This window comes from Apium graveolens, chromosome 9, assembly GCF_009905375.1.
Source record: "Apium graveolens cultivar Ventura chromosome 9, ASM990537v1, whole genome shotgun sequence".
Classification (NCBI taxonomy): Eukaryota; Viridiplantae; Streptophyta; class Magnoliopsida; order Apiales; family Apiaceae; genus Apium; species Apium graveolens.
The window spans coordinates 282,194,025-282,219,996 of NC_133655.1; the positions used below are offsets into that span (position 1 = coordinate 282,194,025).

Below are 25,972 nucleotides of genomic sequence, written 5' to 3' on the forward strand. Positions count from 1 at the left end.
CATCGACTTCCAGAATACCTGCTACCTTCCCAGACATTATCCTTTGAGTTGGGTTTTGATGCTCATTTACAGCCATACTCTCAATAAGATTATAAGCCTCAGTATAGCTTTTGGCCCACAAGGCGCCTCCAGCTGCTGCATCGAGCATGGGCCGAGATTGGGCCCCTAAACCATTATAGAAACCAGTGATCACCATCCAATCTGGCATTCCATGATGTGGACACTTTCTCAACATTTCCTTGTAGCGCTCCCAAGCTTCGCACATAGATTCTGTAGGTTGTTGCGCAAACTGAGTAAGATCACTCCTCATAGCAGCAGTCTTTGCCATTGGATAAAACTTCACCAGAAACTTTTGCACAAGATCTAGCCAAGTAGTGATGGACCCATCTGGTTCAGAATGTAACCAGTCCTTAGCTTTATCCCTCAGTGAAAATGGGAAAAACCTCAACTTGATCGCCTCATTAGTCACACCATTATATTTGAAAGTACTGCAGATCTTGACAAAATTCCTTATGTGCATGTTGGGGTCTTCAGTCGCAGCTTCTCCGAAAGAAACAGAGTTCTGCACCATCTGAATAGTGCCCGGCTTGATTTCAAAGGTGTTAGCTTGGATAGCCGGATGAAGAATGCTTGACTGAATGTCATCAATTTTAGGCCGAGAAAAGTCCATAAGAGCTGGATCTGCCGGAATAATACGATCACCCATGATTACTGGCTCCTTCTGCTCAATTCCTGAATCCGAATCTTCAAAATCTATCTTCTCCGGAAGATCAAGAACTCCGTCTGTATCCTCAGCTGTATCTAAAGTCTTCTTGCGAGTACGAGAACGAGTTTGCATAAATACTCTCTAAAGTACCTGAAACACAACCGAAAATAATAAGTAACACGTCTTAATCACTGAGTCCTAACGACCAATGATGGTAAGTACATAAACTAAACAAATACGCCGAGTCCCCAACAGCGGCGCCAAAAACTTGTTAGGGCGAAAATACGCGCTAATATTCACGCAAGTATACGCGTTCGCAAGTAATATAGAATACTTTTTAGTTCGTTCCCACAGAGACTCAGACTAATTATGTTCAATTAAACTCACTCACCAATGTATGATTACTTCTCAATGTTAAGACAATAACACTTAGATTTAAGTAACTAATTATTAACTATAATTAACTACTAAAATTAACCACTTAATTAACACTTCGAATTAACAATATTAAAACACTCATGAGATCACAACTTCATTACTACTTCCTTCAATAGTCATTGTTATTACCCTTAGCATGCAACAATGATGATATTAATCGAATAACACGAAACTGATAAAAGCCAACTTTCATTGTACTAATACCATTCTACCAAACATCCACAATTAAGATAGAAGTTGAATAGGCATCAATTATGTTGAGTCCCTATATGTCTACAGAAATTGACAACATAATGATTTAAGAACAAGTTATTCCTTTTGATTACACAGGGCGAATAAAACGGTTAGAGTTACCCACTAATCATGCAGACTCGTACATGAACCTATGCTAGCATGACAAGTTCTAAATCACGAGATCCACCGTCGCTTCACAAGAGATTAACACCCTATCTTATATGTTCGTGACGCACATAAGACGAATACGCACAACCAATACTAGATATCATACAATCATCACACACTAAGGTATTAAACAACTAACTAAAGAATTACATAGTAAATCCGTTACGACCCCATGATCACGATTAGCCCATGTTAGCACTTATCGTCATTATGGGTTCATATGAAAACATGATAAATAAACACAAAAGAATAATAACTAAACTAATTATATTAAACCAGAGTACGTCACAAGAGTAATAGGTTCAAAGCAAAGAAAACTAGCATCCAACGTTACAACGAAATAAAGAATCATAAGAAAATATGCTTCCTCTTCGTTGCGGTGTGCTAAAACGGTCTTCTTCCTTATCTCCTTCGCTCCTTGATTAATACAACGATCCAACACACGTGAAACGTCTCTGAAATCTACTTATATAGGAGTCCCATAAAACTCAGATTACTCAGAAGTTAGAAGCCAAACAGAAATAGAAGTCTAAAATATTTATTCTGAATTCACGACCCTGCGCGGCCGCTCAGCATAGCTGAGCGGGCGCTCAGACCCCTACTGGAAAATGGTCTGTTTTTGCTCCGTTTCTTCGCTGTAATCTGCTCCTCTCTTCCCTCTTGTAATGCTAGACACATGCCAAGGCTTATTTTTGATGAATTCTCCCCCGAAATACAACTAATACCCTGAAATGCACAAACACTAGAAAAAACGCATCAAATACACAAAATACTTGATTTTAAGACACCAATTTAAGCTATTATAAGACGTTCTAAGTGGTATAAAATGCCACTTATCAAGCATGCAGAGAAAGAGGGTGAAAACAAGAAAAAGATTCAATCTTATTGAGATGAAAAAACTCATAATTGTAGCTGGGGACATTAGATTCTTGGAAGTTCTTTAAAAATCCAAGCTTTGATTAATGATCATGGTTTTAAATTCAAGAATGTCTACTTGTACAAGCTTTTTTGGAGTAGTAGTAGTGAAAAATAAATGTGTGAAGAAAGTAGGGAAATTTAGTCAATGTCAATGACATAAAAAGGTAGAGTTGATGTTAGCTAAACTTAGAGAGGTTTCGAGTACTATTTTTCTTTTACCTTGAAAACAATGAAGTGATGTTTGTTTAAAAAAAAGGGTAACGATGAAAGAGAAAGAACTGAGAAAATATTGTAAGAAAGAACCTGTAACTGTAAGAGAGAGATGGGAGGTAGAAACAGAGAGAGAAGGAGGGAGAGAGGGAGGAGCGGGAGAGAGAGATTATTCCATGAAGAAAAAGATAAATGGAGTTTCAGAATCAGAAGTAGCTATGCAGGAGTAGAGTAGGGAGTTACTTTTTCACAGCTATTGTTATGTAAGTGATCATGTCCTTTCACATTTTTACACAAACATGTGCTCCTTCCGACCCATTCAATTATATACGTTTGATTTGTGCATGAAAATTAAGAAAAAGTGATATGTTGAAAATTATATTGTGTGATAGGAGGGTTTCTTTCAGAGTAAAAGGAAAATTTTATAGGGTAGCGATCAGACCGGCCTTGTTATACGGGTCGGAGTGTTGAGCATTGAAAAAGGCTCAAGAGTGTAGGTTAAAGGTGTCGGAAATGAGATTGTTAAGGTGGATTTGTGGGCGTACCATGTTGGATAGATTGCCAACTATTTTTTTCAGGAATAAATTACGAGTTGCGCCTATCGCAAAAAAGTGAGAGAAGGTCGATTGCGTTGGTTTGGGCATATTAGGCGAAGAAGGGTATCTGCTCCAGTGCGCGGGGTGGAGGATTTAGTGGTACCGGGACCGAGAAGGAGAGGGAGGCCAAGGCGGACTTGGGCTGACCTACCCACACGGGACTTGAGGGCACTAAACCTCAGTGATGACCTGACCTCGGATAAGAGATCTTGGCGCAGGAGGATTAGGGTGGCAAATTAGTTTTGACTTTCGTAGTTTGCATGTGTAGCTTGTGATTTAGTTCACTTTTTGGGTAACTTGTAATAATTTTCTTTGTCTAATACTTATACTTACTAAGTTTGGTAGTTTGTTTTCATAGTTATTAATAGACTTAGTTGCTCGTGTAGGTGCTACAATTTTACTTTTTAAAGCCATATGACTAATTGCATGGTATGGACTATGGTAGATGTGTTGTGTTCTGTTTTAGTTTTTCTGGACAGGTTTGTGGTAATTCAAAATATTTAGTTTGGAGAGTGATCTCCAAGGGAAATATTGAGTTTGGGGCATCAAAAGGAGTGCAAAAGGATAAATAAAAGGGGCTTACGACAATGAACCAATGAACAAAGCTTTTTACGGTATTGGTAAGTCCCATGTGAAGATTACCATGGGCTTAGGTATTGTATCATTATTTATCGTTATCTCGCTTACTGGTACTTACTTTTATGGATCATTGTTTACCCCGTACACACATATTTGTGCACACACACAAGCCGGAAGCCTTTTGAGAAAACAGCCTCTTCATTTTTTGGAATGAGGGTAAGGCTGCGTACGCTATAACCTCCCCAGACACTGCACTACGCGCTATTATTGGGTATGATTGATTGATTGATCAACATTTACCAAAAATACAAAAAGTTTTATAATATAAAAATTAACCACACTCACTTACCTCCACTATTTTCTTTCACTACACTATCTTTATACATTAAATATTAATTGGTTCTCCCACTTTTCTTACTTTTTTTCATAACATTCTACTTCTTAACTTCCATGATGAATTCAAATGTATACAATCTAGTGGAACTTAGAGTATGCTCCATTTTATCATTTGCCTAGTCTAATTGAGGAAGTGTGAATAATACATTTTTTAGTGTAAAAATAAAACTTGAACTAAAATTATAACTTCATTTTGTAATCAGATAATTATACATATTGAACAAATTTTTTAAATATCTTATTTTGTATCTATTGTTAATTGAGATGCATACATGTATCATTAGTTCATTACTCAAAATTAATTACCTTCAAATACATAATCTCCTTAGAATTGAATGCGTTGACATTTGGTTCTTATAATTTTAACCTAGCAAAACATGTCCTATATTATATGATCGGAAGTTGAATTGTGTATCGGGTCTAGTTGATAACCCTAGACGGATCAAGTGTTTGTTGCATAGGCCGAGAAGATGAACAACAAAAACATAATTCATAATCATAGCAAATAGTAGCAAGCATGAAAAATAGTAAAATTTACTGTAGCAAATAGTAGGGAGCATTAAAAGTTGAGTGGAACAAAAGTTCAAAATTTCGGAATGAATAGTAACCAATGAATAGTAACCGATGAATAGTGAAAATTGAATAGTAATTATGAATATGAATAATAAAAAACGAAATATTAATATTAAAATTTGAAAATTAAATGAGACCTCCAGCAAAATTACTAAGAGATAATAATAAAAGTTATAAATCTAAAATAATAGCAAATCTATTAATTTATTTTATAGTAGAAAATAAAGAAACAAAATAAATGTGTAAGAAAATTCTATATAGACAGTTAATATACTTATATAAATAAAATAAATAAATATTTGATTTATGGAAGATTATAAGTTAGAAAGTATTAAAATAATAGCAGATAAAAACTTTACTTTTAATAAAGATATAAATCAACATATTGAAAGTTGTAAAATAAGTATGCAAATAATAAATGAAAAATTAGATATTATAGCTAGGTTACGAACAATGTTGGAAAAGAGAGATGAAAAAATTAAAAGACTGGAAGAAGAAAATCTTTTAATAAAATGAGAAAAATTTATTAAGGAAACTAATTTAGAAATTCAAATAAAAGACTTAAAAGAAGTATTAACAGAATAATATAAATTAATAAATAATTTAAGACAAAAAATTAAAAAATGAATTGGATAAATTCAAATGCAATAACTAGAAATAATAAAAAAATAAAACTTTTAATAAAAAATCAAGAAAAATTAGAAATAGAACTAGATAAATTGCATGAAAGAAAAAATAAAATTGAATGGACAACGGAAAATAAGGATGAAATAATAAGATGTTATCAACAACTTGGAAATATGATAATAACATTTAGAAATAATAAACTAAGAATTCAAGGACTTGGAAGATTAATTTTATCAAGTAATATAACTGGATAATAATACAGTTCGAAAAAATGTCATTGGAAAAATCAAGTGAAAAACAAGATGTATATTATCAAATGGATGAATACAAAGAAGGAACATCACAAACTCTAAGTTTTAAACCGGATATATATAATCAAATTCAAAGTGAAACAAAAGAACTAAAAATAAAAAAGATATTCAAAACTTCATATTTTGAAAGAAATAAAGAAGTTAAATATATAGCTCAAAAACATGAAAATATAATAGATATAGATACGATAAATGGAAAAGCAAAAATAAATTTAATAACAGATGGTTTAATAAAAAGAGAACTATCCAAATTAAAACAAAAGGAAGCAAATAAACTAAAAAATATTTATTTTGGAGCAATAAAATTTACAACAAAAGCATATTTTCAGAAAAATAGTGATACTCCTATACAGATATATGTACTAGATGATAGAATAATAGGAAATATACAAGATTTATTAATAGCAGTAGTAAAAGGAAACTTGATATATCAGAAATTAAAATTTATAATACAACCTGATTTTAGCATATCATTAAAAGATGAAAATAAAGAAAGATCTTTAACATTATATTATAAATTAGATGGAATAAAAATGCAAAAGGGCAGTAAAGTAATTAGTATAGAAACTAAAATAGTTTATGCTATGACTGAAAACCATCATGTAAAGAAACAAACGGAATTAGGAATAATAGTACCAAAATTATACAATGATATATTAGAAAAAATGAACATAAAGAAGAATCTCAAATAACAATCCCAGAAAAATTTACAATAGACTTTAGTAATAGACAAATAATTCCAACACAAAGAATTAAACCAATATTAGAAGGATCTAGATTAAGTTTTAGAAGAGAACAAAACCCTATAAAATTAGTTAGATCAATGAGTATGACCAGTAGAAACTTAGATTTAATAAAATTACCGTGTTATGAATCAGATAAATTAAGAATAAAAATAATAATATTTAATGGAATATTTGCCAAAGAAGTTATAACAGAAATAAATACTGGAGCAACAAAAAGTCAAATACATATAACTGAAGTTGACTCGAACAAATGTGAGAAAATAGAACCTCAAATAATAACTGAACCAAATAATTCGAGAGAAACAATAATAACAAAAGGTATAAAATTAAGATTAAAAATTTTAGACTTAGAATATAATATAAGTCTAGGAGTGATAGAAAATGACGTTAGTTATCAACTATTATTAGGAATGGATTTCTTAAATGAAATAAAATATAATATAACAAATGAAGGAATAGAAATAAATGATCATAATAAATTAAGATTTATAGAAAGAATATGAACCCTGAATAGGAGATAAACAACAAGAAAGATGAAATAAAAACTATTAATAAGATAATAAAATAAACATTAATTATGTGTCAAGAAAAAGAACTACAATACTTAAAAGAAAAAAGAAAAACTAGAGGAAGAAGTAAAAGAATTAGAAAAAATAAAAGGTAAGAAAAGAAAAATATGGATAATTGAAGGAGAATGGAGAAAACGAGTTTATAAATATGAATAATACTGAAAACCAAATAAAAGATATTCGGAATGAAATATTTATAAAAGAAAGTTTAAACGCTATATTGAAGAAGATGGAAGAAAATCAAGAAATTAATAGAAAAATAATTAAGGAAGAAATAACAGCGTTATGGAATATGTCAGAAATCCCAATCTTTAAACAAATATTAGATAAGTTAACCATTATACAAAATAGTTTAGAACAAAATAAAGAAAAGAAAATATTTAAAGACGAAACAGAAGAACCAGAAATAGTACCTATAACGGTAATATGAAGAACTAAAGAACCTATATTAATGGATATAAGAAAATCGAAACCTAAAATGACTATAGGGGTTAAAAGAGCAATAAATGGTTTAGCAGAACTTCATAAATCAGGAAAATTCTAGAAAAATGTCTATAACAGAACATAGTGCTATAACATTTCTTAAAAAACATGGAAAATAGTTAATGGAAAAAGAAAGACAAAAATATGAACCTATAAAACAAGAAATAAGAAAAGATGAATTAGAAGAATTAAGAAAAGAAAATGCTAAATTAAAAACTAAAACCAATATAGAATGGTTAAATAAATATAAATTTTATAAAAGAAAATATAGAACCCAAAAGAAAGAATTAAAAGAAACAAAGTTAGAAGTAATAAATGTATTAAAAGAAATAGATAATTTAAAAAATGAGATTAATCAATTAAAGATAGAATTAAAAGGAAAGGAAATTATTAAGTCTGACGATAGTGATCCAGAAACGAATAAAGAACAAGGTGAGAGTAGTAAAACAAGTGAATCAGATAGTAATCTAGGAGAAGAAGGATTAAATTACTTAGAAGAATCAAATAATGAGAAAAAAGAAATAATAATAAAAGAAAATAAAGAAATATTAGAAGCCCTTGGAAAAACCGTAAATGCAATTATAACAAATGAAGAAAAAAGCGATGAAAGTGATATAGAAGAAAGAGAAACTTCGCATAAACAAACAAATTATGAAACCGAATCAGATAATATAATGGATGAAGATGCATACCCAGAAGAAGAAATAGAAGATCATATTATAACTAAAAATAATATTAAGATGCCAGGAAATATACCTATAGGACAACAAAATGAAGTACAAGATTTCATAGGATCAATAAATCAAGGAATAAATATAAATGGATATTTTCTAGATTTAGACAATGTCTACGACGATCAAGAAATAAGTAGAAGAATAAAAGATTGGAATTTAGGGATGTATATAGCCTTAATGAATTCAAAAAATATAGAAGATCTGGATTATGTTTTTGAATTAATATCAAAAACAATTATAGGAAAAACAACATTTTGGTTAGAAAATATTATTTATGAATTAAAGGGACAAGTAAGAACGTATGCTAGAAGTTGGAAAGATACGTTAAACGCATTTGACATATTATTAAAAAGAGAATTTCTAGGAGAAAAATGGTTTGTAGCTCAAGAAAATATAACAGTAGAAAGAAAATTAGAGATAACAATGTATCTAAATAATATGAAATGTTGTAGGATTAGTAAATTACCAGAATATACTATAAGTTTTACTAAATTCTTTTATGAAGCTAAGTTTTTACCTAATGAAAGCTTAGTATATCAACAACTGTATTATGATCATTTACCTTCACCTTATAATACCGAAATAACTAAAGAATATAATAATCTAGAACCTAAGGAAAATACTTTAGGAGAAAGAATTAGATTATTAAGAGCATATTTAACTCAAAAATGTGAGGAATATAGAATTCAATAGAGAATTAAAAAGAATAAAAACAAGGATTAAGAGAAATCTGTAATTTCACAGAGAAAAAATTAATATTTGGATGTGATAATCAAAATTATAAAACTAAAAAAAAATATAGGAAATATAGAAAAACAGATTATAATAATCAAAATGAATATTATAAAAAACAAAATAAAACCTATAGACCTTATAAACCATTTAATCGAAGATTTAAAAGAAGAAAATTTAAAAAATATAGAAATACTCCTGAAAATAGAAAGAGATTTAGATATAAGAGAAAGTTTAGAAAAAGAAATAAAACAAAAATAGCAGATTGTAAATGTTGGAACTGTAATGAAAAAGGACATTATGCAAATAAGTGTCCTAAATTACAACAAAAAAGAGTAAAATACATAGATACTACCGAATTAATAATGAAATTAGAATACACAAGAGAAGATAATAATAACTGGTATGATGAAGAAGTATTCTATATAAGTGAAATAGAACTAGAAGAAATAAATTATATAAATGAAAATGATAGTAATGATGAAAGTTTAACTACTGAATAGAATAAAATGGTAGCTATATATACTAGCATAAATCCCGTGCGATGCACGAGTTTCCATTAATATTTTAAATTTTTATTTATCAAGTTATATTATATTTTTAAAATATTTATATAAATATATAATGATTATAATTTATAATAAAAATAATAGAATAACATGTGGTTGTAATTTAGTAGAATAAATAGACTATTTCTAGTAGTTTAGCAGATATGTAACACTATTATTTATATCTTTTAATAATAGGATAAGTTGTATTCGTAGTTTAGTAGGATAAGTATACTATATTTAGTAGTAGTTTAATAATTTAGTAGTTTATTAGATATATAACACTATTTATCTATTTTGGTAATAATCAAAATTAGGGAATTATCGTTAAACCAAACTGTTGAACCAAATTATCTCTATTCCGGCTATTATAATATAGTATAGATTGAAGTACAGGTAGAATATAAACCTATTAAATATATAAAATAAAAGATATTTATAGATAGCGGAACAGATATTTGTTTAGCTAAAGAAGAAGTATTTACTCAACACAAATGGAAACGTACTAAAAATAGAATAATAGTAACAGGATTCAATAACCATAAAAAAGAGATAGATATAATAGCAGAAAATGTAACATTTATATTAGGAAAAGCAAGGTTTAGGTTACCTATAATATACCAAGAAAATAATATGAAACAACAAATGTTACTAGGAAATAACTTTTTAGATTCTTTTAAAACTCAAATAATAAGTTTGTTAACACCTTGCGAAAAATGGATAGTATTAAAAAGAATAGTACCTGTAAAATTAATAGAAATAAGTAATATTAAAGCAGAAAGAAAAACTAATTTAGAACTATTAAAACAAAAATATTTAAGAGCCTTAGAAATAAATTTTGGAGAACATCCAATGAAGCTATGGGAAAAAGAAAAAATATGCGCTGAAATAAAACTGATAAATCCTAATGATATAATTAGAAACAGACCAATAAAATATAGTCCAACAGATCAAAACGAGTTAGAAGTTCAAATAAAAGAACTATTAAACTTAGGACTAATACAAGAAAGTAAAAGTCTGCATAGTAGCCCAGCGTTTTTAGTAAGAAATCATAATGAAGTGAAAAGAGGAAAAGCTAGAAAGGTAATAGATTATCGAGAACTAAATAAAAAGACTATATTTGATGGATATTTTTTACCATATAAAAGAAATTTAATAAACCAAACAAGTAACAAAAAATGGTTTAGTAAATTTGATTGTAAAAGCGGATACTGGCAAATAAAATTAACTAAGGAATCTAGATGTTTAACAGCATTTAGCGTTCCACAAGGACATTATGAATGGATAGTACTACCATTTGGATTAAGAACAACCCCACAAATATTCCAAAGAAGAATGGATAAAATATTTAGAGAAATGAATGATTTTATTCTAGTATATATAGATGATATATTAATATTTAGTGACAATTTAACAGATCATTCAAAACATCTAGATATATTTATTCAGACCATTAGAAAACATGGAATCCTATTATCAGAAAAGAAATCAGAAATATTTAAACATAAAATAGAATATTTAGGACATATTATAGATTCTAAAGGAATTCAGTTACAAAAACATATATCAACAAAAATAAAGAATTTTAAAGAAACTTTAAAAAATAAAAAAGAAGTACAACAATTCTTAGGAATAGTAAATTACGCTTCAGATTATATAAAAAAACTTACCAAAATTAAGAAAACCTCTACAAGATTTAATAAAGAAAAATAAAATTTTTGAGTGGAAAGAAGATCATACAAATGCAATAAAAGTACTAAAAACAAAGGTAGAAAATTTACCTAAACTACGATTACCCAAAGATACTGATCAATTAGAATTATTTACAGATGCTAGTGATATAGGATGGGGAGCAATATTAGTAGCTTTTAAAAAAGATGATATTGATAAAGAAAATCCTTTAATATGTGGATATGCAGCTGGAACTTGGAAACCCAATGAAAAGAATTATCATATTAATGAAAATGAATTATTAGCGGTAAAATTAGGAATTAAAAGATTTCATTATCATTTACTACCTGTAAAATTTGTTGTAAGAACATATAACACTCAAGTAAGATCATTTATATTCAATAAAATTGACCCTTTACCAGAATTAAATAAGAAAAGAAATTGGTAAGCATTCTTTACTTGTTATGATTTTATTATTAAAAATATATCAGGTACTAAAAATATTCTTGCAGATTTTCTTAGTAGAGAAAATGGACAGGGATAACAAGAATATTCAACCGATGGAAATGATACTAGAAGAAATCAAGAGGAAGAATGAACAAATTGCAATCTTGACCCCAGAAGTCAATAACCTTATAAAAAATCTTGAACGAGCTATAAAGCTTACCAAAAATATTACACCCCAAACTTTTGTATCAAGACTAGCTATAACTCCTACAATATCAACCCTTACCCAAACAGAATTATCCAAACCAGAACAACCAAAACCTCAAGTTTCTATACAGACATAATTAAATATCCAAAAGAGTATATAGAAGCCTTTGAAAAGATAACAAAATTTTATGACTACAAGTCCAATAATACCATCCTCAGAACTGGAAAGTTTTGTAAATATCCAAGGTATATCTGCAAAGAATACGCTGATCCTAAAGTGGTAGAAAGCTTATTAATGTTGGGATTTATTGACAAAATCATGGTTGATGAAACATTAAGAAGCATATCAAAACTTCCACCACTAATAGTTGAAAGCGTTAGTGCAATGATGCAATCATATGGACCAGGAGAAATATATGGAGTACAGGTATTTGATGCTTGTACCGACTTTGTAGGAAAAGCAATAATAATATGTCAGATATTCAAGTATGGTATGAATACTACTATAGAAGGCGATAATACTAGTCTCAAGTCTCCTATGCCATGCACAATAAAAGGATTTCAAGAATGGATGTCAAATAAAAGAGCAATTGAATTATCAGTTCTAAAATCCAAACTTGAAGATCTTATAAAAGGGAGGAATGCATGTGTAGTAGGAACAAGTATGAAGGGAGACGTAGAAGAAATACTAACATTATATTATAATAATGATGTTTTGAAAACAGATACAAGTGATTTAGCAGGTATGCATAACAGGACAACATGTGGAAATTACAATCATGCACCACAAACCAAGGAGTTTTTCAAGGCTATTATTACAGGACAAAGAAAGAAGACTGTAGCAGTTTTAAAACCCTTAGTAAAGGAAGAAGTATGTTCTAATCCTTTCGAGTAAGATTGTAATAATTCATGTTATTTCAACATGTAATACTAAAGTAATTTTATGGCCCAAACAAAGTTTGGTGACCATAACATATTAGAAAATGATTCTACGGCCCAATGAAAATTGGTGACTGTAATATATGATTCTATGGTCCAATGAAAATTGGTGACTGTAATATATTAGCAAATAGGAACAGCCAAAAAATCATGGAATTCCAGATAAAAGACAAAAGACAGAAGGCATTAAAAGGAGTGGACGAAATAAAAAGAGAAAGCAGGAAGAATAAAAGCACAGAAGAAAATTTGCAAAGTTGCAAAAGAAGACAGAAGAAAAAGTTGCAAAGTTGAAAAAGAAGATAGAAGAAAAAGTTGCAAAAGTTGAAAAAGAAGACAGAGGAAAAGAAAAAGGAAGGGATGAAAGAAAAAGAAGAAAAGAAAAAGAATATTATGTCGGAAAAGCATATCATGTAATAGAAATCTCTCCCTCTATTAAAGAGGAGAATTGTAACCAAAGAGTTATCAGTGTTTTTATCAGTTTAAAAAATCCATCACTTGCTTAGTTATTTTCTCTCTGAAGTTTTCTTATACAAATTTCTTTTCTTTATACATTAATGGCAAGATAAAAACCTCGCATCTGCAATTTATAACAAGACAACATACAGTTTATATATATATTTAAGCAGAATTTCATATAGATCCAGTACCCAATAAACATCTACTATCATAATAATTATAAAAATGGAGAAGTAAGGAACGGTAGATAGTCCGTTGAGACGCCTGAAGTTGCAAAGTTCAAGATGACGGGGAAGTCGAAATAGGGGCATAGCATTTACCAGAGATTCCGGTGAGCTGTTCTTGATTCATCAACTTTATAATTATTTAAATGGTTTTGTTTATTTGGTATGCGATTAATATATTAAAATGCTTAAATATATAGAAATAACTGTCATATTAAAATTGTTATGGATTGTAGAGTAATTATAAAAATATGTTTTATGATTTATATATCTATGTGCCTTACCTTTTTAAGGTTATCAGATATACCTAAACGATCCCCCAATCTGGTCAAGTGTTTGTTGCCTACCTACGGTAAATGATAGATAATTCAATACATGTGAACTATAATTTTTACCATTTTCAATTTAGCATGCGGATACAGTTTTGCTAACGGCTATGTACCAGAGTGGTGCAATTTCACAGAATTCAAGTTGTATTCTTCTTAACTTGTTTAAAATTTGAATTTTTATTTAAAAAAACCAGTGCTATATATAATATGGATATCGAATAACCGTGAATAGCCGTGAAATGCATACACTGATATATAAAAGTGAGCAAGCAATGCATTATTTAGGGTACTGTGCTTGTTCTGTTCCATTTCATAACTTTGTACGATACAAAAACTCAGAAATCCCACATGTTTATCTTACCCCCTTTTCAGAAATTTCTGACTGTGTATGATTTATCCAATTTGCAGTGAAATTGCCGGATCACAAATGATTGGAGCTTTAAGAAAATTCAAAATTATATCAATATCCAATATAAACAATATTCTAGAATATCACTTAAATTCGAGTAATCTTATCTAGTATTCATCTATCTAATATAAACAATGAGCACATTTGGCCTATGTTATATGTATTTTTAGCTTATGCGAGAACCAAACACTCGGGCAAACAAAATTCGAAATCTAGACATCCCGTAAAGGAGGACAGGGAGATACCACTGTATCGTGTTTCGAATTCAAAGATATTTAAAATGTATAAAAGAATGGAAGGGGGTAAAGATAATAGAGTATTGGTAGCTCACATGCAAGGTGTTCAGTGTTCTCTCATGAGAAAATGAGGGGCCAGGAGCAAATGTGTACCTCCTGCCACCAATCAATGTTGGCATGTAGCCTGTAATAGGTTGATGAGCCCCAGCCCATTTATATTTCTGCTCATCCCTGTCAACTTTTATCTACATCTTTAAAACTTTCAAACAATAACAGAGGCACGATAGAAGCTACAAGTGTGGAGTATATTCAGATTAATGATATATGTTGGTTAAGCACTGGATTGGAAATTAGTGGAAATTAGTACCCTCAAACTCAAAGAATATACCAAATTCTGTTATCTTGATTTCCCCATTCAATCCATCATGCAACTTGACACTCTAAAATCCATTGTATTTTGACATAAAATACATTGAACTTCATTCATAATCATAGGAAAAGATACGAGGCTGACAAACAACCCAGTTAGCTGGTAAAGATGCGGTACAAATTGTTTTAGCTAACCAAAAAAATGCCTAGAAACAAAACAAATGACAGCTAATAATACAAATATGGCCTACACTTTCTAATTCAACATTATACTGAAACTAATTCTAAATATCTGTGAACATTAAGTTCTAAATATCTGTGAACATAAGACAAATGACAACTGCGTTAAGTGAAGCCCAACAAGTGAACAAGTTCTACAGGGGAAGCAAATGTAGTTTTGGTACACTACTTACATTTTTTACATCTGAGAATGAGGTATACCATAGTACATAGCATATTCTTATTGCCCATATAATAAACATCAGGGTAAAATTTACAGGGGAAAAAATCACTTTGCGAGAATATAGTACAATGTAGGTAGCTACTCGTGGGTAATGTGGATTGTGGAAGCTTACATGCTTAATCGCCGTGGAAATTAATTGTAGAACCTAGCTACTCATGTAATCTGGAAGTATATGTACTTAATTAATTACTGACTTGCGGCAGAATTCTGCACTCTCGCTTTCTTCTGAGGTCGATGGAATTGCAGAAGCAGTGAATTGGTGACGACAAAAATTGAGCTCAAAGCCATTAGCCCACCTAAACAAACATCAGAGCAAGAACCTTTCAGCTTATAATTTATAAGCATAATGATGAAATTGGATTTAGTAAAAGAGAAATGCAATAAACTTATGAACAGTAAAACCATATGCAGCAAAACAAACTTGAAGACATGCTATAAGTTTGAAGGCGTGCTTAATTCATAGTTTCTTCAACTAAAACAAATTAATTTGTTGTCCTGTTTGTATTTGAAACCAAGAGGGTTTAATTTCTCTCTTTTTCCACCCAAAAAAACCACCTGGTTTTTAAATAGGTGAACAGTTTTGATATTTCTAGGATTGCCATAATTTTTTAAAAAACTACAACAATTGAGGAACTATCACAAAAAATGATAGTATCTGATAAACTATACTAACATCATTGTATCACTGACTTGGTCTATTCATGATCATTTCTCACTCCGTGTTTGAGAAATTATCACACATCTTCATGAATTTATAACTAAGAAGCTGTAGGACTAAATACCAATTCAAAATAATGGTAGAGATGATAGCTACATTTAGTTGCCACCCACCTGAAAGGGAAGGAGTCATGGCAAAATCGAAATGAGGAAGAAGTACTCCAGCTGCAATGGGAACTGCGACAACATTATATGCTACGGCCCATGATAAATTTTGGTGAACCTTTGTCATTGTTGCTTGTGCAAGATCAAGTGCATCTACCACCTGAAATATATAAGATAGATGAGGTTTTCTTTCTGGCAATATTGAAGCCCATATGAAGCCAAAAAAAGTACTAGCATGCATTTTTTTACAACCAGAATCCAACTATTTAGCCACTTTTTACATTTAAAGTAAGAAATAAAAAAATGTAATTTAATTCTTCTTCTCGTGTTCTAACATACAAACTATCGCAACTTATCTGGTTTGGGGGGGGGGGGGCTGATTCTTAGTAAATACTTAAACTAGACTTTAATTAAAGTAATTTAAATTATGAAGAATCGGCTAACACGAAATCATGATAGCCATTAATTGGAACAGGGACAAAAAGTATAAGTATGAATTTTTAAGTCTTTTTCCGTAGGGCTCATGAAGTGGTTAGCAGAAGAAGAAGATATATATACACATAATATACCTGTGATAGTCTGTTTCCAAGAAGAATGATTGATGCTGCATTAGATGCAGCATTTTCTTGTCCTTCAATTTGCAACGCAAATCCAACATCAGCAAGAGCTAGAGAAGGTGCATCATTGATTCCGTCACCAACCTTTAACAGGTAATATAATGGTCAGTCCATAATTATAAAAGCATTCTTAGAATCCTTTTGGAAAGAAAAAAACAGTTATCGTGATATGAGTTTTGTGACAGATGTAATGTGCTCATAAAAAATCCTTGATATGAAACATTCATCAAGGTAAATATCACTTGCTAAAAATATGCATAAGCATGAATTTTGATAATAGAATCGCGCTAATCAGGGGTTATGCGATACATCAAAATTTCTGGAGTTTAGGAATGACTAGAATTGATTCAGAATTATAAATAAAGATTACTACCATTGCAACAGTGTGGCCTGAATCCTGAAGTTTGGAGATACAACCAGATTTCTGCTGTGGTGTCAATGATGCATTAATAAATTCACTTTCTATTCCAACAATTTTTCCTACAATTGCAACTGCCTCTTCCCTGTCTCCAGATAATAGTACTGTTTTAATTCCTTTCTGTCGTAGCCTACATAAATGAAAAACTTAATTTCGTCAGACAGATAAGCTGACATAAAACGTGTCAGATGTTAAGACAGAACTTCCTTTGCAGCGTGTTAACATCTTAAAGCCACAAACTACAAAAAAACTCATAAAACCAGCCCAAGAAGAGAATTTGATCAAAACTTTGTTATCTGTTAATATGTGTTTTCAGTATAAATATTAGCTATGCATAAAATAAGCAATTTAAGTACATATTTGTTGCAACTTGCACTGCAGAGAACTATACCTGCCTATAGTAGATTCTGCATCCTGACGTATACTATCACTTATAGCAATAGCCCCGATCACACCTTCTCCTTCCTTGCCAACATAAACAACTGTTTGTGAATGGTTAGATGAGAAATTCTCTCTAGACGCTTGATGTTTTACTGATTGTTCAAGACTTGAAAGATCAGAAAGGTTCTTTCTTTGCTGAAACCGTTCATGAACCCACTCCAAAGAGCCAACTGCGACCAATTTCCCCTCCACTTCTGCTAAGGACCCAAAGCCCGGTGCAGCTAATTGTCCTTGTGTAGTTGGGATATTCAGATTCAGTGATTCTGCTTTTCTAATAATAGCGTTTGCAATTGGATGTACTGCAGTTTTCTCCACTGCAGCAGCAATCCTTAAAATCTCATATTCTTCATAGACAAAAGATGTGACAGCAGAAACAGCAGGTTTTCCTTCAGTAAGAGTTCCTGTCTGACAATTTAAGAAGTTGAAATGTAAGTGTGTGAAATTGAGTATTGTTAGATACCAGTTACCCAACTGACAATTTCAGTTGAACTTTTAGAATAAAGACAACTGGCGCTACTACTGCTGAAGCTCCATAAAGAATAATATTAAAGGAAAAGAAGCAGGAATATACTTTGTCTACAGTAATAACATCCACTGCTGCTAAGCGTTCCAATACATCTCCTCCTCTAATTAGAAGTCCCTCCTTGGCTCCTGCTCAGTAATGAGGAAAACAAATGTTATATTTGAAGCTTAATATAGACCAATTTTCTTTTATATTTTATATACATACACACGGAAGATTGGGGAGTGACCAAGAAATGATTGGAAGTTTGGAACCCATAACCTGATCATGAGAAGGATACACCTCTACTACTAGGTTATCAAGACTGCATTAATTATGAGTGCACCAAGTGGAATGACCAGTAACTTGCATCAAACAAAAAGTGACGGCCCATGTTTCAGACCCCAGTGGTTTTGTCCATATTTATGTATAAAATTACAACCACGCATACATTATAACCAAAAAAGGTGATATTTGAAAATCCAAGAGTATCGTTTTTTACCCTGCCAAATCAATAATACAGCTCAGGTTGATAACACTATACTTTATTTAACCAAGTTTTTTTTCTATATACAAAACATGGATCATAAAGTAGTTCTCTCTAATATATCATTGTACAATGCAAACAATAACTACATCCAGACGAGCAGCAAAGTTGCAATAATAACCTACATTGATTTTTGTCCTCTTCACAGCAGATTGGTCACATTTATATGAAATAATTGAATCATGTACAGTTAGAATATGAAAAGATAGCATCTATAGTATGCAGTTCAGCTAATAGCTATATGTTAGCCTAAAATTAGAAATATGGTAGCGATGAAGGTAACAATGGCATTATTTAAGGCTACTGACATAGCATCAGACTTACCAAGAGAGGTGCCTACAAGGATTGCTGTCGGTGTGGCAAGGCCTAGTGCACAGGGGCAAGATACCACCTGGACAAATTTTAAAATTAAGCAAAGGATGCACTTTGAGGTGTAAGTATATAATTATTATATATTCTTTGGAAGAATGCAGATTCCAAGCATACAACACACTCTTGATATATTCTACATTTTTTAAATTCATTCATCATGCCAGATTACGTATGTAACATGTTAAACTCAATAAACACCTTAAAATAAAAAGAATTACATCTGCAGTTGCCCCTGATTTGCTCAGTTCTATTTTCTCTTATTTACTAGAAATTAAGTGAAGATAAAATATGATAAAAGGATCATAGCTATGCATGAGAAGTGGAACTCCTATCACAAACTAAAATAAAAGAAGATCCAATAGTAGGAAACTAAATTATGCAAATCAAATTCAGCTAAAAGAAACAATCAAATATAGTTAAATGATCTTAAGTGAATAATGTCTGACCAAGACATCCACGGAAAGCTTTAAACTCAAGAGCAAAGAATTTCCATCAGGTCCAGCAATGTCATTAAGCAAGACGTCTGGAAATATGTGTGTTCCAAGGTAGTACCTAAACAGTAGTCATAATTAACAAAAGCAAATACTTTCATTTCAAACTATAGGACTTGAGAAAAAAAATCTGCCCATGAAGGGGCTCATGAGTAAGCATACTTAAAGGTTAAAGCTGAGGCACAAGGTCGCATAGACAAGTTAGCAAACAAGTGCAGTAAGATGATCAAGCTAGAACAGAGAAAACTGAACTAACATGAGAAGCTTCAAATGTATGATAGCCCATTTACAATTTTAACAGATAACCAAGTAATAGTTTAGTACCAATCTAGAGTACTGGTAGATGATCATTTATACTACTTTAATATGCCATCCAGAAATATATTTTTAATGGGGCATTAGCCTGGAATATGATCAAGTGCTATTAATGGGATTAAGAATTCAAGACCATTTAGCTTACGATCACCATGTCGTATATGACTTATGTTTGGGCTGGAAACGGCATTGTAGTCCTGCCTAAAAAATTGTTGTGATTTTATATATGCTTCTCTGGGTATCTTTGTTATATTGACGAGAAAATTTACTACTAATCTACAAAAATTCAAGCCATTTTTCCAGTATTCTTAATAAGACTCTTAATATGCTCCTTGATAACCATTATAACAAAGGAGACATACCAAATAAGTAGGTAAGTAAATTATACCAGAAAGCAAATGTTGCCGCTGACAAAGTCATGACGCTGTAGACGAAAGGCCCAGCAATTGAATCTGCAAGCCTCTGTATAGGCGCTTCACGGCCTTGAGCATCTTCAACCTGAAACAGTTGCAAGAGAACTCATATAACAAGCTTTGGTACCAAACAAAATGAGAATTACAGCACACACTTAAAAGTCTTGAACCAACACGCGGAGGGGCTAAAACTAATGTACAATCTGTCACTATAAAAATGGGCTTCACCGAAGTCAATAACCTATGTAAAGTACTAAGAGTAACCTATATCTCACCATAAATGTTCGTCTTGATATAAGATTCTTAATTTTAGTAGTAGAACAGATAAGCTTGAAAACATGAACCAATTATGGTTCAGTGAAATCTTCAACTCAATGAAGACTTTAATCTATTTCGCTAAAACCATCAACATTTCATATCACACTAAAAGTTGTCATCTGCTGCACCTTATATACCTATCCTCAAGCCATATATAATCAAGGTATGTGTCTTTGTGTGCGCAAAATATAGACGGCCAAAAACCAAGTACTGAGATATTCAAAGACACTAATCAAAATAATTAAACTTTCTGAACAATTCTTTTTAAATTTAAGCAACCAACTCATCATACTTTAAAGCTATATATGAAGTCATTACTAGAAGGCATGGTGAATAAAACAAAAGGATTTTTATTTTACAACCTAGCAATTCCACTACTTTGTGCATCGTATGAAGTAAAAAGCACTAACCATGCGAACAATTTTAGCAATTGTTGAGTTGGAGCCAGTTGAAGAAGCTTCTATTCTCAAAGGTCCGTCCTGAGAGAGAATTGCACATTAACATCAAAATAAACATGCTCTGAAATCATGATGGAACAATATTAAAAACAGTACTCGAGATGATTATATTACCAAGTCCAAATAAGATAAAGCATGCAGCAGAAGATAATGGGACAACATTCATTTCCTTATACAAGTTTATAATACTTAATACATATGCAAGATTGTTTTACTTAACTTTCAAAGAAAGGAGCATTTGATCTAGTATTACATAAACTTCGTTAAGTGAACAACATTGTTTCAGTTTCAGATAACACTGTAAAATTGTTACTTTGAAAAAGAACAAAACAATGAAATAAGTAATTCAATTCACACACACAAAAAGCTGTAGATCACAAAAGCAACAAATGTTTGAACTATAGCATACCCAGTTAATTGTTCCAGCTGAGACTAAAAGGCCGGATTCTTTAAACACTGGAAGAGATTCCCCAGTGAGCATGGACTCATCCACAACACTTCGACCTGCAAGAACTTTTCCCTGTGTAGACAATTTTAAGTTGGTATTACCAAATAATTACCACCTACATACAAAAACTGCAAAATGCAACTTAATGCTTGAAATTATCAATTAATGAAAGTTATATCATATGAATATTTTTCAACTCCAACGCCGTGTTAGGTAGTATAGTATAGAAGTGCCTCAACTCTCAAGTTATTTACAGAAAGCAAGGAGAAAAGGAGAGAAGAAAAGGCAAGGAGATGAATTCTAAAAATCATTCCATAATTACCAATAAAGAATGGAAAGGTTCAGTTGAGAAATCTTATTGCATACATCCACAGGAATAGTTTCTCCTGGCAACACTAGCAGTGAGTCTCCAACTCGAATATCATCAGTTGAGGCTTGAATGCAGATTGCATCAGAGGCAAGTACATTATCATCAGAGGGATCACTTGTGGAGGGACTAATTACAAGTCGTGACTGAGTGGATATCAGTGACTGCAAGAACAAAGACAAAGTTATTCATCAGGAAAAGAAGCCACTGAGATAATCAGATGATATATGTTCACATAGAAATGTAACTGATATACTGCACGATAATTGACAGAAAAATCAGACCAATTAGCAACTGAGATCAAAATTTAAGAAGTGAACAAAAGTTCCAATAACTTGACAGTACAGAAGTACCTTCATGCAATACAGTAGTTATAAACTATGAAGTGGCACATCCCTTGCAATACTTGTTGACATTTTTAAAACTTATTACCCAGGTTGATATGTAAACTATGTCTTACTCTTGCTGCATTCAACATGATCTCATGCAAGATTTTAGTGTTTACTTTCATTACTCAATGTCGCCAGAAAAAATAAAAAAATTGAGGTCTTTTTAACTTCCAGACATCATTACCAGTAACGACAAAGGTAACATTCAGATAGTAAGGCATTTTGACCAGATCCGGATCTGATTTTCCTGACTAGCCCTACTATAACTAGGTTCAGAAGTAACAAAGCCAAAAAAAAGAAAAAGAAATATCAGGACTAAGAAGATGTTATCAAATAAACATCAATTTAAAAAGAAAACAGGGCCTTGTACATTACACAACGAGATGATCGTGAAATTATCAATTTAACTGCTATTTAAGCAGAATGTTAGGGGCAAATATATGCATCACTATACCAACAAACTACACATGTGAAAGCTCACAACATACCAATAATTCATTCATATCGCTAGATGCCTTGAGCCTTGCTCTTTCTTCCAATGAACGTCCTAGGAGAACAAATCCAAGAAGCATCACCTGCATACTTCGAGTTAGTTCCCCAAAATAAGAAGATATTGAGATACATGTATAAATGAGTGTGGCCACAATTTAACAGAAAACCTATATCTGTGCTTGTACAAACATAAGAGTGGAATTTAATGAATCAGACAGCATAAACAAAATGAAATCGAAACATGGTTAACTTCTTTGGTCAATGTTGATAGTTAGGTTAATATACGAAGAAAGAAGTCAAGCATCTCCTCAAGGCCTGGAAATGGTAAAAACTTACAAAAGTTTACGTATAAATTCATAGTGGCCTCTTTATTAATAATTGATCAGATTGATACTATATTAACTTCTTGAAGATGATAAAAGTACTAAAGCTTTTAACTACAATTAATAATTCAATATATCATTTAAAAATTTGATAAATAAATGGTACCCTGATATCCTCCAGCTCTGCAGCATTTTCTAAAAACAACAGAATCAATCTTTCTAGTCACAACTAAAGAGAGGCTTTGTATATTGAGGAGTCAGGTGCAAGGCTTTCTAAATAACTTGGATGCCAGAATTATATATAATATTATTTAGTTCAGTTGGTGCATGCAGAACAAACAGCATATTAAAGTAAATTGGAGCGCAGGTGTTAAACGAACCGGCTCATCAAAGAATGACGCATCCCAGTGAAGTCCAGGGTTGAGGAGCGAGACCTACAAGGAAGAAAAAAGTAACAATAGTTGTGCAACGTAAATTAAAGAAATCACTCGGCAAAAGAAAATTCATGAAAGAGTGTTTTTTTCCATATATAAAAAAAATGAAAATATATAGATCCTCACCGAACTAATCGCAAATGCAGCAATTGATCCAAATCCGACCAAAGAGTTCATATTTGGTGACCTTTTCGTAAATGCTTTTAGACCATCGAAAAGCAGATCTGCAATTTAAAGCTTGCTTTTATATCTCAATTGACTTAATAAATATGTCACTCTATTTAATCAATTGCAATCAGTCTATCAGAAGCATGTATATGTAAGCAACATCTTAAACATCAAAAGTTCAAAACAAATAAACAAAAAGAAGTACAACAGCAACTGCAGCTGCCAAAATGCAAAATTAAATTAAAATCGCATGTGAGAAAACAACAGAAAAAAGATAAGCTAGAAAATCACCTCGGCCAGGTCCTAGCAGAGCTCCTACTGCTAAACCGCCTTTCACGTAGGAATTATGAAGAAACTCTACAACTGGACCTAAATTCCAATTCCAGAACAAAACATCTCAAATTAGAATCAAATTAGCATATAGCAAATTCACAGATTAGTCTAGTGATCATTTCTAGTTTTTATTGAATTGCCACCAAATTAAACAAGCACATTCCTTAGTTAGTCATCATAAATATGGAAAACACATGAAGTAATAGCAAGTTCACATATAGATACGTGGATATAATATTGTTGTAAATTTCAAACTGAGTCCCCAAAATTTTATTGTGATAACAAATACATTTAATCTTGTGACTGAGAATTTTTTTTATATAATCGAGACGCGTGAATACCATGGGCAACATGTAATATATGAGAAATTAAACATAACATGATCACATATAAAATCACAGTATAACAACCTATATAAGATTCCATGTTACATTCTATAGCATTTAAACTTTAACATTTAGATGAGATTCTACATTAGATTCAATATGTAAGGCTTAATTGTTGTTAAATTTCGTTATTCTACTATTAACCATAACCTATTCTGTATTACTTTATCTTATTAAGCACATTAAAACAAAAATGTTTATAAGACTCTATACTATATTCTATAAAATCTAATTTTTAAAATTTAGATGAGATTTTATATTAGATACAATATATGTTAGACTCAATTGTTGTTAAATTTCGTTATTCTAATCTTAAGAATTCATTTTTAACTTCTTTGATCAAGGTTATCAACCTATGGAGTACTAAATTATTGCGCTTATTAAGCCCTTACTAATTTTTCGTTTTTTACTTGGTTGATCAAGGTTATTAACTTATCGAGTATTACTTTATCGAGCTTATTAATTGCTTTAGCATTAATTTATCGAGATTTTACTGCAAATCCGAATCGATTCGAGCAATTACCATGAGCAACATGAATGCCAAGAGAATGTAGTATATGAGTAGCATGAGAGCCACAACAAAGCGCAACCAAAGTCCAAGCGAAAACAACACGATTTTGACTTTCGACAAGCATAACCTCCTTCTTCTTCACACTCTCTCTCCATCTCTTCACTTTCTCCTCAACTCCAGCTCCCGCCACTCTCCTCTTCGCCGGAAATCCACACTCCGTTAGCTTCCTCGCCATCTCCTCCGCCACGTCAGCAACCGCATCCAAACATTTCAACTTAATTGCTGCCGTCTCCGTCAACATATTGACCACGGCGGAGTCAACGCGGAGGTCGGAGGTGAGAATCGACTTGACGCGTGATACGCACGCGCCGCACATCATTCCGGTGACATCGAGGAGGATTGAATCGGTGGAGAGGTGCTGGTGGAGTTGAGGTTGAGGTTGAGGTTGAGGTTGAGGAGGTGGTTTGAAGTCGACGGATTTGGCGGAGATGAGAGGAGGAGAGAGAGATTTGCGACGGAGAGCAGTGGGGATAGAGAAGTGAGGAGAGAAGTGGGGAGAGAGTTTGTGGTGGGAGGAGAGAGAGAGGCGGAGGAGATTAGTTGTAGTTGTCATTTCTGGACATAGAGATGAGAGAGAGAGAGAGAGAGAGATTGTGGAGAGATTTCTGAGAGAGAGAGATTGTGGAGGGAGAGAGATGTATATCGGGAATGAATTTGACATGAGAAGCATGTGGTCAATAACATTCGTCTACCTAACTTTCAAATTGTTAGTTGTGCTCACTAAATTTCATTACCCAATCTTCTATCTATCTCAGCAGCGCAAAAGATTTTATTTATTTTTTTGGACAACAAACTAATTAGGCCCGGGAAATTTTTACATAGAAACGTTTGAGGTAATTTCATTGTATTTTATTTATGAATTGCTAAAAAAAATGTCAAGCTGTTATTTTTAATTTGTTTTTTAATCTATATCATCGGAGTTTCAGTGACTTTTCGTTTTCTATTCAAACGGAGCTTATTAGATCAGATCTCAAAGTTTTTTTGGATTTTCGATTTATAATTTCAATTTTAATTTTTCTCATTGACGAG

The 25,972-nt window shown here is 31.7% G+C and overlaps 1 protein-coding gene and 1 non-coding gene across 2 annotated transcripts; one reads left to right on the top strand and one right to left on the bottom strand.

Moving 5' to 3' along the window:
- Window positions 1-206: 206 nt before the first annotated feature.
- Window positions 207-313, top strand: LOC141688697 (small nucleolar RNA R71). The gene has a single exon (XR_012562130.1). It is a non-coding gene; the product is annotated as a small nucleolar RNA R71 (small nucleolar RNA).
- A 14,867-nt stretch (window positions 314-15,180) lies between these two features.
- Window positions 15,181-25,648, bottom strand: LOC141682809 (copper-transporting ATPase PAA2, chloroplastic). The gene is made up of 17 exons (XM_074487501.1): window positions 24,896-25,648; window positions 23,945-24,022; window positions 23,612-23,709; window positions 23,432-23,485; window positions 22,725-22,811; window positions 21,847-22,011; window positions 21,442-21,552; window positions 20,985-21,053; window positions 20,232-20,341; window positions 19,484-19,589; window positions 18,990-19,056; window positions 18,188-18,267; window positions 17,567-18,021; window positions 17,131-17,305; window positions 16,710-16,841; window positions 16,150-16,300; window positions 15,181-15,614 (listed from the first exon to the last, which is right to left on the bottom strand). Exons 1-17 carry the CDS (start codon window positions 25,611-25,613, stop codon window positions 15,505-15,507), a joined length of 2,766 nt encoding a protein of 921 aa, XP_074343602.1. The 5' UTR covers window positions 25,614-25,648; the 3' UTR covers window positions 15,181-15,504.
- Between the last annotated feature and the right edge of the window lie 324 nt (window positions 25,649-25,972).

Excerpts from the sequence above, each read along its gene's own strand:
- LOC141682809 (XM_074487501.1), bottom strand. The coding sequence starts at position 25,613 with ATGCTTCTCATGTCAAATTCATTCCCGATATACATCTCTCTCCCTCCA. Across the intron at positions 19,590-20,231 it reads GCGGCAACATTTGCTTTCTG|GTACTACCTTGGAACACACA; the intron begins GTATAATTTACT and ends ACTACTGTTTAG. Across the intron at positions 18,022-18,187 it reads ATGTTATTACTGTAGACAAA|ACAGGAACTCTTACTGAAGG; the intron begins GTATATTCCTGC and ends TTAAATTGTCAG.